This window comes from Pan troglodytes, chromosome 12 (assembly GCF_028858775.2).
Source record: "Pan troglodytes isolate AG18354 chromosome 12, NHGRI_mPanTro3-v2.0_pri, whole genome shotgun sequence".
Lineage (NCBI taxonomy): Eukaryota > Metazoa > Chordata > Mammalia > Primates > Hominidae > Pan > Pan troglodytes.
In genome coordinates this window covers 90933433-90949430 of record NC_072410.2, presented here as the reverse complement: position 1 = coordinate 90949430, position 15998 = coordinate 90933433, and the positions used below count along the sequence as shown (strand labels likewise).

Below are 15998 nucleotides of genomic sequence, written 5' to 3'. Positions count from 1 at the left end.
CAATAATTTCAAAATGTTTATCTCCATCCAGACCTACCTTCATGTTCTAAACCAGTACTGTCCAATAAAAATATAATGCCGGCAATATATGTAATTTTAAAATTTATTATAGCCATATTTTAAAAATAAACAGGTAAAATTAATTTTAAGATATTTTATTAAACACAATCTGGCAGTATCATTTTATAATATAATCAAGATAGATTTCTGAGATATTTTTGTTCTCTTCATACTACATGTTCAAAATCCAGTGTATATTTTACACTTACAGTATATTTCAAGTTGTATAACCACACTTCAAATACTCAATAAATACATGTGACTGGTGGCTACAGTATCAAAAAGTGCAGTTCTAAACATAACACAAAAGCTATGTATAAGACTGAACTCATCTTTTTCCTTAAATCTGTCCCTCTTATATTCCCTGTATTAGTGAGTATCAGCATCTATGTACACATGGAAGCCAGAAATCATCCCACATCCCACCACTCCCTTAACATGACACACCTAATTAATCCCTAAAGTCCTTTTCATTCTACCTCCTAAATGTCTCTCAGCTCTCTATATTGTAATGGCTTCTTTGTAAGTATGTTCAACCACTGGACTCCATTAAGTCACGGACTATGTTTTCTCTTCTTTATGTCCTCAATACTGTACAGAGTACCGGACATATAGCAGATACCCATTAACCATTTGCTTTGACAATCATTAATCATTTGCTATATGGAAAAAGCCAGAAAAAGTTTTCTGAGGCAACTGAGAACTAAACCTCAGAATAAAAAGACTAGAAGTCAAAGGAGAGTTAATCAACTGAAATGAAAACATCAGGAAGCCAAAGAGAAGGTAATACATTAAAATCCAAATAAAATTCTAAAGGTAAAAGTATTGGACAATAATTGGATTTAAAGTAGCAACTAAGGTAAGTTTAAACATGATAAACACACTAAGTAACCAACTTTACATTCATTACATTTGGCTTTAATAAAATATACTACATGATATATTCTATTTATACATTCAAATCCAGATTCCTTACTAAAATATTTGATCTACTTTAAACCAAATAATCTTGTACTAAAACATATGCATAAGGCTTAACACATTGGTAGAGTTGATTTGAACAAACTGAAGACTTATAAGCTGACAGAATTTAAAGACAATTTAGAGACCATTTAGTCCAAGTCTATCTTCTTCCAGATAAGGAAATGAAAACTAGAGTATTAAAATAATCTGTCAGTGGTCATAGAGAGCAAGTTAGAGCTCTTCTGCTACATTTAATACTACTTATGAGTAAATCCTAAAATTATTTGTGTTATTTAAAAACTTAAAATAAGTATCATCAGCTTAGACAACATGGCGAAACCCCATCTCTAAAAAATAAAAATAAAAATAATTAGCCGGGCGTGGTGGTAAATGTCTATAGTCCCAGCTACTTGGGTGGCTGAAGTGGGAGGACTGTTTAAGCCCAGCAGGCTGAGGCTGCAGTGAACTGTGATTGTGCCACTGCACTCCAGCCTGGGTGACAGAGGGAGACACTGTCTCACAAAAAAAAAAAAAAAGAAAGAAAAGAAGGAAAAGAAAAAATATTATGACTACCATAGCACTTCAAGAAAAAAAGAGAGTAGGATCAATATCTACTGTACTCCTTAGCTAGGTAAGAATATAATTATATTTTAAAATTCTGTGTTTAGAACAACGAATTGAAATTCCTTTTAAGAAAAATCCAGGCCAGGTGCAGTGGCTCATGCCTGTAACCTCATCACTTTGGGAGGCCAAGGAGGGTGGATCACCTGATCTCAGGAGTTCCAGACCAGTCTGGGCAACATGGCGAAACCTCGTCTCTACAAAAAACTACAAAAAAAAATTAGCCAGGTGTGGTGGTATGCATCTGTGCTCCCGGCCACTCAGGAGACTGAGGTAGGAGGACTGCCTGAGCCTGGGAGGTTGAGGCAGCAGTGAGCCATGATGGTGCTACTACACTCCAGCCTAGGTGATAGAGTGAGAGCCTGTCTTAAAAAAAAAAAAAAAAAAAAAAAAAAAAACAGAAAAAGGAAAAAAAGAAAAATCCAAACGGCCCAAAAACAAGACAATACACTAAGAATTTGTAAAAAAAAGAAAAAGGACAAATGAAGAGAAAAAAACAAATTATTTGCATCTGTAAAAATAATTTTGTTTTCTTATGCTTTTTTTATAGCTCTTTTTAATAGATACCTGAAGGCTCCAGGCCATAAAGTTCAAGTCTTAATATGTGCCAAGTGCGGCGGCTCACACCTGTAATCCCAGCACTCTGGGAGGCAGGAGGGTTGCTTGAAGCCAAGTGTTCAAAACTAGCCTGGGCAATAAAGCAAGACCTTGTCTCTACAAAAAAAGAAAAGAAAAGAAAAAAGCTGGGTGCGGTGTCACATGCCTGTAATCCCAGGACTTTTGAGAGGCTGAGGCTGGCAGATCACTTCTGCTCAGGAGTCTGAGACCAGCCTGGGCAACATGGTGAAACCCTGTCTTTACAAAAACTACAAAAATTAGATGGGCTTGGTGGTAGGCGCCTGTGTCCCAGCTACTCGGGAGGCTGAGGTGGGAGAATTGCTTGAGCCCGGGAAGTAGAGGCTACAGTAAGCCAAGATCACACCACTGCACGCCAGCCTGGGCCACAGAGTGAGACCTTGTCTCTAAATAAATAAATAAATAAATACTAGTTGGGTATGGTGGCATGTGCCTATAGTCCCAGCTACTCAGGAGGCTAAGGCAGGAGATTGCTTAAGCCCAGGAATTCCAGGTTGCAGGGAGCTATGATGTGCCACTGCACTCCAGCCTCAGTAATGGAATGAATCCCTGTCTCTTAAAAAAAGGAAAAAAGAAATGTCTTAATATGCATGCTTAAGATCAATGGCAAATGCAAATCAAAACAAAAATGAAATTAGATATATAACAATCTGATTTACAGGATATTTTACAGAAATATATCAATGATGTGAGTTTATTATGTTTAAAATATTAATTCCATTGAATTTTAGATTTTGAGAGCTTCTAAAAATTTGAAGGAAAAAAAAGTAGTTCCAAAATAAACATGCCTCTGTCAGGTCAAACTGCTGGTCCAAGGAAATAATAAAAATAAATTAACAAAACAAAACAAACATGCCTGAAATTTTAAATTTTAAAATAAAGTATATGTATAAATCCCTTCAGCATAGCAGACAAGATTCAAGTTAGCTACATTTTGTGTATACTGGAATTCCTGTATACTGTCATCATAAGGCTATGATGTCTTTTATTTCCAGAGGTAAAGGGGCAATAATTTAAAAAATAAAGAGTTTCAGTCTAAAATTTTCAGGTTATTTACTTCAAGTTTACATATAATTCCTCCAACAGAATACAGATTTTTATTAGCTAATTCATAAAATCTTCATCATCACTTAAGAACAGTAATTTGGTCTGCTATCAAAACTAAAAATATACTAAGTTATTTAATAAATTTTAAAAAACAACAATGCTGTTCAGAAGGAGTCAAAAGAAGGACTCAAAAAAAATATTTCAGGTAGTCGTGAAATAAACAGGAATTAGAGTCAAGGTATCCCATCATCTGCTATGGTTATTACTGCTTAACAGTAAATAATGGTATTAGTATCTTACTGTCCCTAAAGCTAAAGTACTTCTCTAAAAAGTATTTTAAATCCGTATATATTATTCTTATTCTCATTAATCAAACAAAATTATGATGACGGAAATTCCTACTAGAATAGGGATTATTCTTATAGTCGGTATTTATATGATGACACATTGCATTTTGTACATTTCAAGATAGGGAAAAAATATATTATTTCAACATGTTAAGTCTTGAATTACTAATCTGAAATTAAAGAAAAAGCCTTAGAGCATTAAAATCCCACACCTGAAAGACTTACCATTTTATCTAGATGTTCAATGGATCTATAAATCTCCCCCTGGGATTCATCATAGTAACTGTAACGGAACCTTTGACCTTGAAACAAATATCATGTACAAAATAAAATAGGGAAAAATTAGAAGCTAAAAAGAAAGCAAGCGCTTACCAAATAATTTCAGTTCTCATGAAAGGCAAAGCACAGCTTAAGCCTCTGAGAGAATCATTCCCAAGAGCCCTTGTACATAAAAATAAAAGGCATATTTGGGAAGGTAATGAAGAAATGATATCACCAATGTTTTATGATGTTAAGAATTGTTTCAAATTGTAGAAACCTTAAAATCACCAGAAATACAAGATTAAGGAAACAAAATAGCTTAAAAGTTAGAAGCATTGTTAAACATTTTATCAGTCTATATTGGAAAGTAAACCCAAAGAATATTACTTAAGAATATTTGGTTTAAGAAAACTATCTTGGTATCACAAATCACTAAAAGCCTTAGCTTTTGCTGTACAAAGTTTTGATCTCTATTACGGGGGAAAAAAAAAACCATGAGGTCGCAAATACTGTGACTTGTGTGACTTTTATGAAGTAAATTTTTAAAAAATTATCTCATTTTTGCACAACTTGGAAAAGGATCAATACAAGTGCCTTATGCAATGTGAACAGAACACACAAAAGGGTAAATATAATATAAATATAATAAATATTCCTACCCTGACATAAAATCTCAATAAGATTATAAGCATAGAACATTCAATGTTTTGGCTATTCTCCAAAGAACAGAGAGGGTAAAATGAAAGAAGCTTAAAGAGAAAACAGAAAACAAAAGTCTCAGAAAATAAATTCTGTTTCCTACTAGTTACATGAAAATCAAGTTAAAAATTTTCTTAACTAATTATGGGGAGTGTTACTCAACTGACTGCAACGTATTTCAGATACACCTAAATCTTTTAGCAGTGCCTTTTTTCTAAGAGCTCATTACTTTTGTATTTCCTTAATGTTAAAGATTGACCAAAATGCATTTCTAAAGGAATTAGACCACACACATCATGTGTCTTATGCTTCATGTTTAGAGCAATATTGATATATCCAGTTACCACCCTCACACCTGAAGACATGGAACTCTTCGGCTAGATAATTAAGATTTTTAAGTTTTCTGTGCATCTTACTAAAAAAATTATGTAAATGATGGGCAGTGCAAAATTATAAAACCCTCTTTGATGTCCTTTTCTGAAAAACCACACATCATAGAACTGAAACACTTCATTCATTTGTTGATACTGATCACCTTTGATGGTCACCTTTCTAAAATATGTCATATTTCCTTAATGTTCACATTTTAACTTTTCGTATACAGTAACATAATTACTCAATGTAGCAGTCCTTATTCTCTCCCAAGAGCCATTATTCACTCAATGTTGCATCTTATAACTTAACTGATGATATCCTAGAATTGGGCAACAGGGTCTGAAATAATATCTGCTTCCTGAATAAAACAATAAAGATTACTGCATGTTACCTTAGCTATGAGATCAACTATAGTCTTTCAACTAAAAAAAAAAAATTCTTAAAACAATGATAATTTATTGTTCAATGCCTCTATATTGATAATTCATTAAACATTTCTTTTAAAATTTAGAGTAAGGTATAGCTTTATTTTTCTGTAAAGAATGTATATATTAATACTTCATACATAACTAACAATGAGAATTATCTAATAACTATATAACTGACACTATTTTTCTTTTTTTCTTTTTTTTAAGATGGAGTCTCACCCTGTTGCCCAGGCTAGAGTGTAGTGGTGCAATCTCAGCTCACTGCAACCTCTGCCTCCCGGGTTCAAGTGATTCTCCTGCCTCAACCTCCCGAGTAGCTGGGACTACAGGCATGTGCCACCACATCCAGCTACTTTTTGTATCTTTAGTAAAGATGGGGTTTCACCATGTTGGCCAGGCTGGTCTCAAACTCCTGACCTAAAGTGATCCACCTGCCTTGGCCTCCCAAAGTGCTGGGATTACAGGCGTGAGCCACCACACCCAGCCTGACACTATTTTTCTCATTGCCAGGTGGCTGTGAGAAGGCTGCTCAGTGCCAAATCTAAAGTGCAGTTATAATAATTTATCGATTCAATTCATTTGATACTAAATTTTTACTTCTATTTCAAAGTTATTTTGACAAAGCTGTCCAAAATCTTTCTGAAACAAATGAACACCTTAGACAAGAATATTCTGACTCACTCTCACTATAGTAAGAACAATATTCTTGGAGGAAATCAAGGTAGTATACACCTCAATTCTTTGAACCTGAACTGCTTTAGGTTTACACTAATACATTCTCTTTTCCCTGTTTCTGGAAATAGCTATTAGTTTTGGCTACTATCAGTAAGCCCTGAAACTGGGACATAATCTACTGCTACTCCCAGGTTCAGAGAAAAATGCATATACTTCATGATAGTCGTTTGCTACTCAAAAGTCTTTTCTGCTTAATTCCCAGTAAAGAGTTGCTGTTCCAAATGGCTGAAGTTGGTCAACCCAGACTTAACAGTAAGTGAAAAGTCTATACTTTAAATTGCTATCTTGTTCATATGGACCATTTTCTATGTAACTTTCACTTTTTAAAAACTGCTTCTGAAGGAAAAAAAGAGGAAATGTTTGAAATACTTTAAAATACTGGATCGGCATGGGATTTAATGAGAATGCAAAAATGCACAGCGAACCAATGGGAGTAAATGCTATCTACTTTTTGTTACTCTTTAGTAGCCACCTCATATTCAGTAACTGAAAAACTGACTATAAATATTTGAAGGACTCTAAAGAATGTTTCGATTAAGTAGTTAAATCCACACTACATATAGCTACTACACTGAATAAATATTTTAGTTGCAACAGCTCAAATCATCTCATGGTAATTTTTTAAAATTACACAAATATTTAAAAATCACTTGAGCAATGTATTCTGGTCAATATACATACAGAAGGCATCTAATTTGAAGTAAATAGTTGCCATCATCATAGCCTATATGTATGTGTGTATTTACGTATGTCTGCATACACACACACAACTTTAGTCAATCATCATTTAGAAACTGAGTTTAAAATACCACTTTTTGGTTTTTATTATTTTAAAAGTGTCTCAAAATTTTATTTAATAATAAAGAAAATTATAGCACAAGTACAATAAACTGATCATAAATACACCTTTAACTAAAAATGTATTATTGACTTAAAATAAATTATATGTATCTCATGAGCAAATTTATTTTATTTTTATAAGTTTTTATGTTTCTGACATTCAGTAAAGGTTATGAATCTAAACTATAAACAAATACAATTGCCCATGTACCTGGAGAACTGGACTTTTGTACTTTATAATGTATGAATAAAGCGTATCACATAGTAAGAGAAAATTACTTACCTGAAACTTATCCTTTCAGAAGGTACACTGGGAAAATGGATTCTTTGAGCCCCTGTTTCAACTCCAAGTATGAGCTTTCTAGCTTTAAGAGCCATTGACACTGCCCCTAGGGGCAGCACAAGCTTTGGAACTCCCCTAGTGAGTATGTCAGTAGTTTCTTCAGGTGCCTTCCCTCAGTTCTTTTCAAATTCAAAAGATGAGAGGAAAAATAACCCAAGAAAAAAATCCTGTAAAGCAGAAACCTTACTCTTTGAGGGAAGGAGGGTAGCTCATTTGTGAATCCATTCCAGAGCACGCTTTCTGAGAAAAAGAAATACAGGTAAGTAATTTTCCCATCTCCAAAGGTGACTGGTGATTAATGAGTGGATTCACAGAGTGTGGAGAATAAGCTCCAGGGATGTCTGTTTAACACACAACAATCAACTAATGAGGACAAACATAACAATGAATGGTACAAGAACCAATGCTACTTTTTAAGTACCTTAAAACAAAAGGTAAAAGAATAGTAAATACCTCAACATTAAGCTATGCACTGAACTGCAAAAATAAATAATGACCTTGGAAAATTGATCTATAAAGCCCCCAAAAGATCAGTCAATAAGATAGATTTTCAGATACATAAAATAAAAATTATACTGTCACACATTTACTTAATCACATTGTTTATATGTTAAACCACTTTCAAATATTTAAGTTAAACCTCACAACAACCTTGTGAGATAAATTATTAGGCCATTCTATACTAAGGACCCAACCTGGGGATATTCATAATTGAAATCACTACCAAAGAAAAAATGTATTTCATAAAGGAAATATTATGTAAGTAGCATCAAATAAGGTAATCTCTTTTAAAAGCTAAATACTATCATGCTTTCAATCTAAGTGCTAATGTTTAAGTATTAGCCTTATCTCAAATCTGCAAAAAGTCAAAAACTAAATATGTAAAATCTGCATGTACAAATATTTGAGAAGACAAATATGATGGCTTGGTTAAGGTATATCTTAAGAATTAGCTAACTTACACTCAAACCAATTTAACTATTTAGAAAAAAGCAACAGCCTTATACCCAAGAGACTAACAGAAAGGAAGAGTACGCATGAATAATCACATTAATATACGGTAAAGAAGAAATCTGAATGTTATCAATTTCATAAATATTTAGGGGAATGCCACTTTTAATAAGTGGTACGTATTTATAAAAAGCTAGTTATGTAAACCAAAACAAATATAAATGTATGCATAAAAATTCAAAATTGCTGAAAAGACTACAGTAAACTTCTCATATTTAAAAAAACATATGTCATAAATATTCACCTAGTAAACTTATCTAAACTGATTTGTAAAACCACCATAAAAGGCAAATCAAATAAAGCATGAAGTCCACTTTTACTTTTTGTTTTTTTTTGTTAGAGATGAGGTCTCACTTGTTCTCCAGGCTAGATTCAAGTAATCCTCCTGCCTCAGCCTCCCACATAGCTAGGACTATAGGCACAAACTACCATACCCGGTTCATAACTCCACTTTTGAAAAATCTATTTTCACTAAATCCAATTTCATTTAGAAACTTCTTAGAAGTGAAAATTATGTTAATGAAAGCTGCCAACAATCTAAATTTAGAAATATAAATTTCAGGAAGGTCAGGAAAACACAAATATCAATCACATATATGAAGAAGGCCAAAACTGAAACTTGAGAAAACAGAATGAAAATTCTACTAACTGAAAAAATTAAAATAGGTCCAGACAAAATTCTCTCATACGGAGCCATCCTATAGGATATAGAACTTAATAAGCACAAAAAGTATTGGAACAATTTATTTAACCATGGTAAAGCACACAGACTAGTGGCAAATGTCTTTTCACTTAATCTACTTCCTGCTAGTAACAGAAAGGATGAAATGAGGTGAAACTATTTTAAGTGTTGCCTGAGAAATATAATCTGGCATTTCTATATGTACAAGACTGGTGATGCAATAAAAGGCAGGAACTGAAATGCAGGGTTTCTTTTTGGGGAACTCAAATGAGGGGATTGAAAGAAGGGGGATAATGGAATCTAGGTTCCTGTCTCTCCCTTGGCTTAACTCAACTAGAAAGAAAACTTGAGAGTACTTCAGTATGTCTACCTTTATTTCTCTAATGTCTCTTTTCAAGTCTAAATGAAAGCTACAAGGCATCTGAAAGATGAACATCTTTAAAGTAAAATAAATTTAAGAAAATAAATCATGTTTATAAAGAACATTGGCTAACAAATAAGGTCAACAAGAAAAATCTTTCCAATTTACAGATAAAAATCTGAAATGTCTCTATCACCAAGGTTTTCACTTCACTTTCTGCAAAACGTAGGCACAATATAGAGAGAACCAATGACTAGAAATGAACAGTGTAGTCACTGCCAGTAATCTAATAATCAAAACAAAGAAACTTCCACTGTGTGTAGCTGAGTAATTTTTCAAGTGTACTGCAATAATTTTTTTCCCCAAAAAAATTCAGTTATTTATAGTGTGTTAAGAGGAAACTCAATGAACCATTTAAGACCTCTGCATGCATGAGGAACTGAATCCCTCCTGTGAAATTTAGAAGTCAGTGTTATGATTGCTTCTATATAATAAAAATCAAGCTGTATAGTATCTCTTTAAAAAGAAAGAAAAACCATTAAGTATTATCTTCATGAGAAAAAGCTGAATTTTTGAGATGATAATATGGCACACTTACTAATTTAGGAAAGATACCCATCGCCACTACAATATGAATGTGAGAAACATGAAACTTAATTCTTTAGATAGCTTAACCCATAACTGGTCAATAATTCATAATACTTCAGTAAGCATGCAAAAGAGAAAATGTATCTCACTTTACAAGAATTACTGTGGTAGTGAAAAGACTATCAATTTTGGAATATTATCTATGTTACACCTTTCACTTATCCCCAGAACCCCAACATATTTTTCAATAAGTAGTAGCACAGTGCTTTCCATAAGTACAAAGAAAACATTTAATGAGTATTATTAATGATGATGATACTAAAAAATGAACACTTGAAAAGTTCTACTACTTAAACACCAAACATAAATCTAAAAAATGTTTTAGTCTCTGGATAATTCTTATAACTATTATCTATGAGTCTTTAAAATTTTTGAGCTCTTTTTTGTAACTATCACCTGGAAATCCTATCTTACAATTTAGATACCAAAATTTCCAAGAAATCAGGAGACAAAACAACCTCAATAATTTTCTAAGAATCTAGGTAGAAGGTAAAACAAATTTATGTTTCTCTCTCAGCCATTGTAGTTACATATAGCAGTGGACTAGGCTTTGGTTACTTTAGAATTCTTTATTAATGAGGTAAAAAGGATGATTCCACAGAAAAGAGCAATATTGAAATGTTTACTGACGTTTTATGTGAATTTATGTTACAGTTGCACAGGTTGCCAACCTAGAGAGAAAGCCCAGGTTCTAAAAAATAATATCAAGGGAACTAATTATGTAAATCAAGTGATTAATAAGAGCCTTAAAAATGAAGGAGGTGTGGGACACTTGCTTCAAGAATTTTAATTTTCAAAACATATAGACATGCTTTGTTACCAACACAAATTCACAATATTAAGGAAAATATGCTGTTTTGCAGTAATGATACTTAAGTTTTCAAGGTCACTTATTACATTTCAAAATTCCACAGAAAGGCACTCCTTTTAAGCATCTACCTAGCCTTCAGATCTAAGTAGTATACTTATGTCCATAAAATGTAACTTCTGCCAAAGGTAGCAAACCAGCTAACCAATAAAATCAGTAATTAAAGAACCCTGAATATTAAAAACAGATTTAAAAAAAGAAGAAGAACCCTGAGAGCTTCTCTGGGGGGTTGGAAAGGAAGTGCAACTACCTGCATATCCTAAAAATCTGGGTTTCCCAACCTCAGCACTGCTGACATTTTGGGCCTGGTAATTCTCTGATGTGGGAGCCATCCTGCGCCATTGTAGGATGTTTATTTAGCAGCTACCCTGGACTCTACTCATTAGATACCATTAGTATTGCCACCCTCCAAACCATATCCCAGTTGTGGTGATCAAAACTGTCTTCAGGAATTATCAAATGCCCCTGAGAGTAAAATCACTCCAGTTGAGGCTAAGTACCTTATGCAAAAAACTAATCTGTACCATTACGAAAGATAGTTCTCTTGAACTGAGATCTCAACTTTGAAAAGGCCATTCAGAGATAGAAGCAAGAGAAGACACCAGCCCAAGCAGGCCAGATAAATGTTGAATCAATTCTGGCAATCAGTGGGTAAGACACATAAAATGCCATGGCTCCCTATATTTCACTAAGGATGTTCTCCTGCCTATTCTAGCGTTGTATCTTAAAAATTATGGTCTTACATTTTAGATTTCCTTATAATCAAAGAAATAACTGATAAATGAACAGATATTGGCATCTTAAACCAATAAATTAATAGGTCAAAGAGATGTCCTAAAACGAACAAAACTTAGAAATATTCTGGGACAGTAATGGATAAAGGAAAGCAAACTGCATCCAAAGACTGTAGAAGCAACGTTTACTAAAAGAGGCATCCACAAACAGCTCACTTCTCTTACAACGTACTCACTGTGACGTGTCCTTACTCTTACTCACAATAATCAAAAAATCACTCAAGAGTCCTTACCCTTATAAAACATTACCAATGATGACCACAGTGCTTAATAGCCAATATTTTATAATCTTTGGAGGGTAGCTTTAAACTGATGGCAATTGTGAGTAAAAACTAAGCACCAAAGGGGAAAAAAAAAAAAAAGACTAATTACAAAAAAGGAAATGTGGAAAAGGACTGGCACAGCACACAGTGCTCTTCTATACTCTAAAGAACATTGGATTTATCCACCAAAACTAACTTCAGAGAATCTACCATACACACCTACTTGGAAATGAGGTTAAAAGATCTTAACTCCCACTAAATAAGTGTCTAAACAAGGATGCCTTCACAGTGTGAATCCAATTATACCAGTCGCCTTTGGAAATGTACCCATAATCCACTATTGTAATCTGATCCTTTTTAAAGGATCAAAAGATTTTTTATTCACTTTTAAACACTGCTGCCAGAAGTAAAACTTTCCAAGGAAAGTGATAAAAAACTGAAAATCAGAGCTTAGAATGAAAAGATACCTTTAACCAGAAGTATATAACATCTACCATGATATGTTAAAATCTAGAACTTACCCCAATGGCAGAAATCAGAAGAAACCACAAAGAGATTACTAGGATCCGCTAGATATTTACTGAAGAGTTTTCCGAATTCCTGTTCTTTTGACTCACTCAGAGCTCCAACCAGTACAGGAATAATGGTAAACTCATCCTTATGGCTTAAAGAAAACAGAAAAAAAAAAAAGTCATTTAAGATGCTTAAATGAAAGTTTTCCAAATGTGTTGGCATTAGAAAGTGGAATATGTATTAATAGTGGTAAGGATAACATACGTAATATTATTGATGAATTCTTAAAATCCATAAATTAAATGTTTAAAGGGTACAAGGGTACGATTAAAAATATGAGTCATACAGAATACTAAAAATATCCATTTAAACTACAGAAATATATACTACCTCTTTAGGTAAACAAAGCTATTTTACTACCAGGTATAATAACATCTCAAAAAATAAAAACAAGCCCATCAGAAGAGCACCAATTCAATTCTTTTCAAGTACTTATCAAGGCTACAGTCATCTGCCAAATCCTTCTGTGATTATAAAAGACCATTAAACTCTTCCTCACCTATTTTAATCCTATCCTATTATAAAAACCATCATTTCTGGCACTTGCTCTATAAACCTGCCAAGTGAGACCTAAAAACTTAATCTTGGCTCCCGTTAGTTTTATCAACTGCACTTTTACACTTATCCTAATGATCAGATACAAGACAGTATGAAATACAACTCAAATTTCATTGGCATCTAGAATAGACAAAGAATTAAAGGAAGTAAGTATTAATTTCTAGCAGCAGAAAAAGACACCACACCCACCCACAATGTTTATGGCATATCCACAAGTCCCTTTTTCACTCTACAGATTGACAGATTTATGGAAAAGAAACAAAGTAGATTAATAAAGAATAACTATGATGAGCTATAGAAACAGATGTTCATTCAAAACCTTTTTTAAAAATGTTATTGTGAAATTTTACTTATATATATTCAATATTATTTATATTCTAAATGATCCCAGATTTGGTATTTTAGAAGCATGAATCATGTTTGTCTGATTTGTTCTCAACAGGACCTTTTTAAAAAAATCACCATTATAATAAATGCTTTTTAATATGATAATCTGGCACTTAACTGATGTAGGACAAACAAAATTCACAAAAGTTTTTAAAAATACTAAGTTTAAATAATCCCCAAATAAATGTTAGCCCAGCTGCATAAAGCTAAATTTAGGGCACCCAAGCACCTCCCCCATAAGGCCCCCTTACCCTGTCAATTGCGAAATAAACAGATCATACAGATCTCCAGTCCCTCTGCAATGCAGGGGCTTCTTGGGCAGAATCTGCATCTATGGAGTAAGAGAAAAAAAGGAAGCTGGCAGAGGAAGCTGCCACAGGATCTCTTTCTCTAACTGTTACCAGTTTGCTAAATAACTGCCTGACTGAATAGGGGCTCTTCAATTAGTTAAGACTGATCGTCAATTGAAAGAAAAGAATTAATTATTCTAACCTCAACTACTACCTACATAAAAAATACATTAAGATAATCAAAGTGTCTGTGAGTAATTATGATATGATTGGCAAGCAGTTATACAGAGTATAAAGAACAAGGAGAAACCAGAAGAAATGGGTTCAAGTGCCATCCCCACCACATACAAATGTTCAGAGCATAGGTAAGTTCCCAAATTGTAAATATACTTCCGTATCTGTAAAATGATCATAATTACAATACTTACTTCATAAAATTGTTATGAAGTGAAGAACACTATAGGAAAGGTACTTCGTCACAAGAGTTGGCTCACTCTGAATAAACAACACATGTCTACTCTCCACAAGAGCCATTAATCCCTTCAATTAACCTCAGTTTGAGCTTACAAATCTATCTGTAAGGAGGTATAAAATTCTATCCTCTGTAGAAACCTAGGACTTGAATCGAGGCTCATTTATCCACCCCTCTGTCATCTCTCTTTTAAAAAATTACTTATTCTCTATCTCCACAGACAAATACTCATGAATTAGAGAAAAGAGCATTTAGCTTTGAAATGTAATACTACTAGGATTTAAAATCCAAGTTCTGAAGTTGAACTTCCAGTGAAGGAATACAAAATCTCACCCCCAAAAAGCAATTATAAAACTAGATAAAAGCGTCAAAAACAACCATCTTTGTGTTATGGAAATCAACTAAAGGCAAAAACAAACAAGCAAACAAACAAAAACAATGAGAAGAGCATGTTCATGAAAAACTACAGAACTTCTTGGTAACAACAATGGAAACCTGGCATCTTACCAGGAGCTGCCTCCATCCCCTACCCTAGCTCCACTGAGGTATAAGTTCCATCAAGGAACAGCACCTTCATTGCAAAAAGGGGATGACTTTGACTTGGAGCAGAGAGTGGAAAACCCACACTCAGTAGGAAACAGAAAAGCCTGCAGATTTCTTAGTCCGAGATTGCTGTTGTTGGGGTGAGCCAGAAACCTGAGGACTAACTAGAAATTTAATAGACAGATCCTAGAAATGGCAAAGCCATAGAGAGACTTGATAAATTTTCCACATATCCTGAAGAGAGACCTATGCCCTCCACAGAACACTGGCTGACTAGGAGGCTGCACGCATGTACAGGGGACTCCCATAAGGTCCTAAGCTCCACACAAAATGCAGGCTGAGAGACTGGCAGCGTATGCACAGGGGAAGCTGGAAACCTGAGAGACCTAGCTCTCCACACACGCCTGGCTAACAGAAAATTTGGGTACATGCACAGGGTCTTAGGTCTAAGACAACATAATAAAAAGCAAAAGAAACAAACATGAAAACAGACTACACTTAGTTGATTCTTTCTTTTAATGAGAAATGGGGTCTCACTATGCTGCCCAGGCTAGCTTCAAACTCTGAGCCCAAGTGATCCTCCCTTCACAGCCTCCATACAATCTCCCAGCAGAGGGTGAAAGTCTTTCTGGCTCAAGGTGTTTAGGTACAGCCTTCAACCAATAATTAGCTAAGCACTAAATTAAGGAATTGCAGGTGGGAACCCTACAAAGCCAAGCTTAAAATTAAAAATTAAGAAGTTTTAAAAGCTGGGGAGACACATAAGTGACCACACATAGTGGGAGAGACAGATTCTGCAGTTGAAGTTCATGAAAGTTCCTAATAAATAAATAAATACAACCTGCAAAGGAAAAAATGAGTAAAAACCAAATCCAAAGTTACTATAACATACTACACAAAATGTCCAGTTCCAAAAGAAATTATAAGTCATGCAAAGAAACAGCAAACTATGACCCATATTTGGCGGGAAAAATAAGCAGCCAGCAGAAGTTGTATCTGAGTAAGAGCAGATATTGGATTTAGCAGACAAAAACTTCAAAGGAGTTATTATAAATATATTCGAAGAACTACAGGAAGCCATGCTCAAAGTTATGATGATATAACTAAATAGGGAATATCAACAAAGAAATAAATGCAAACTATTAAAAAGAACCAAGTGGAAATTTTAGAGTTGAATAGTAACCGAAATAAAA

The 15998-nt window shown here is 34.0% G+C and overlaps 1 protein-coding gene across 20 annotated transcripts in view; it reads right to left on the bottom strand.

Moving 5' to 3' along the window:
* The window catches only part of MEMO1 (mediator of cell motility 1), a 144125-nt gene that overhangs the window by 11928 nt on the left and 116199 nt on the right, over positions 1 to 15998 (bottom strand). For 10 of the 20 annotated variants that reach the window (XM_063788864.1, XM_054677420.2, XM_063788866.1 and 7 more), the window contains 2 exon segments: positions 12504 to 12646; positions 3900 to 3976 (listed from right to left, as the gene is read on the bottom strand). In XM_063788864.1, coding sequence (XP_063644934.1) covers positions 3900 to 3976; positions 12504 to 12646 — 220 coding nt within the window. 20 annotated transcript variants of the gene reach the window in all.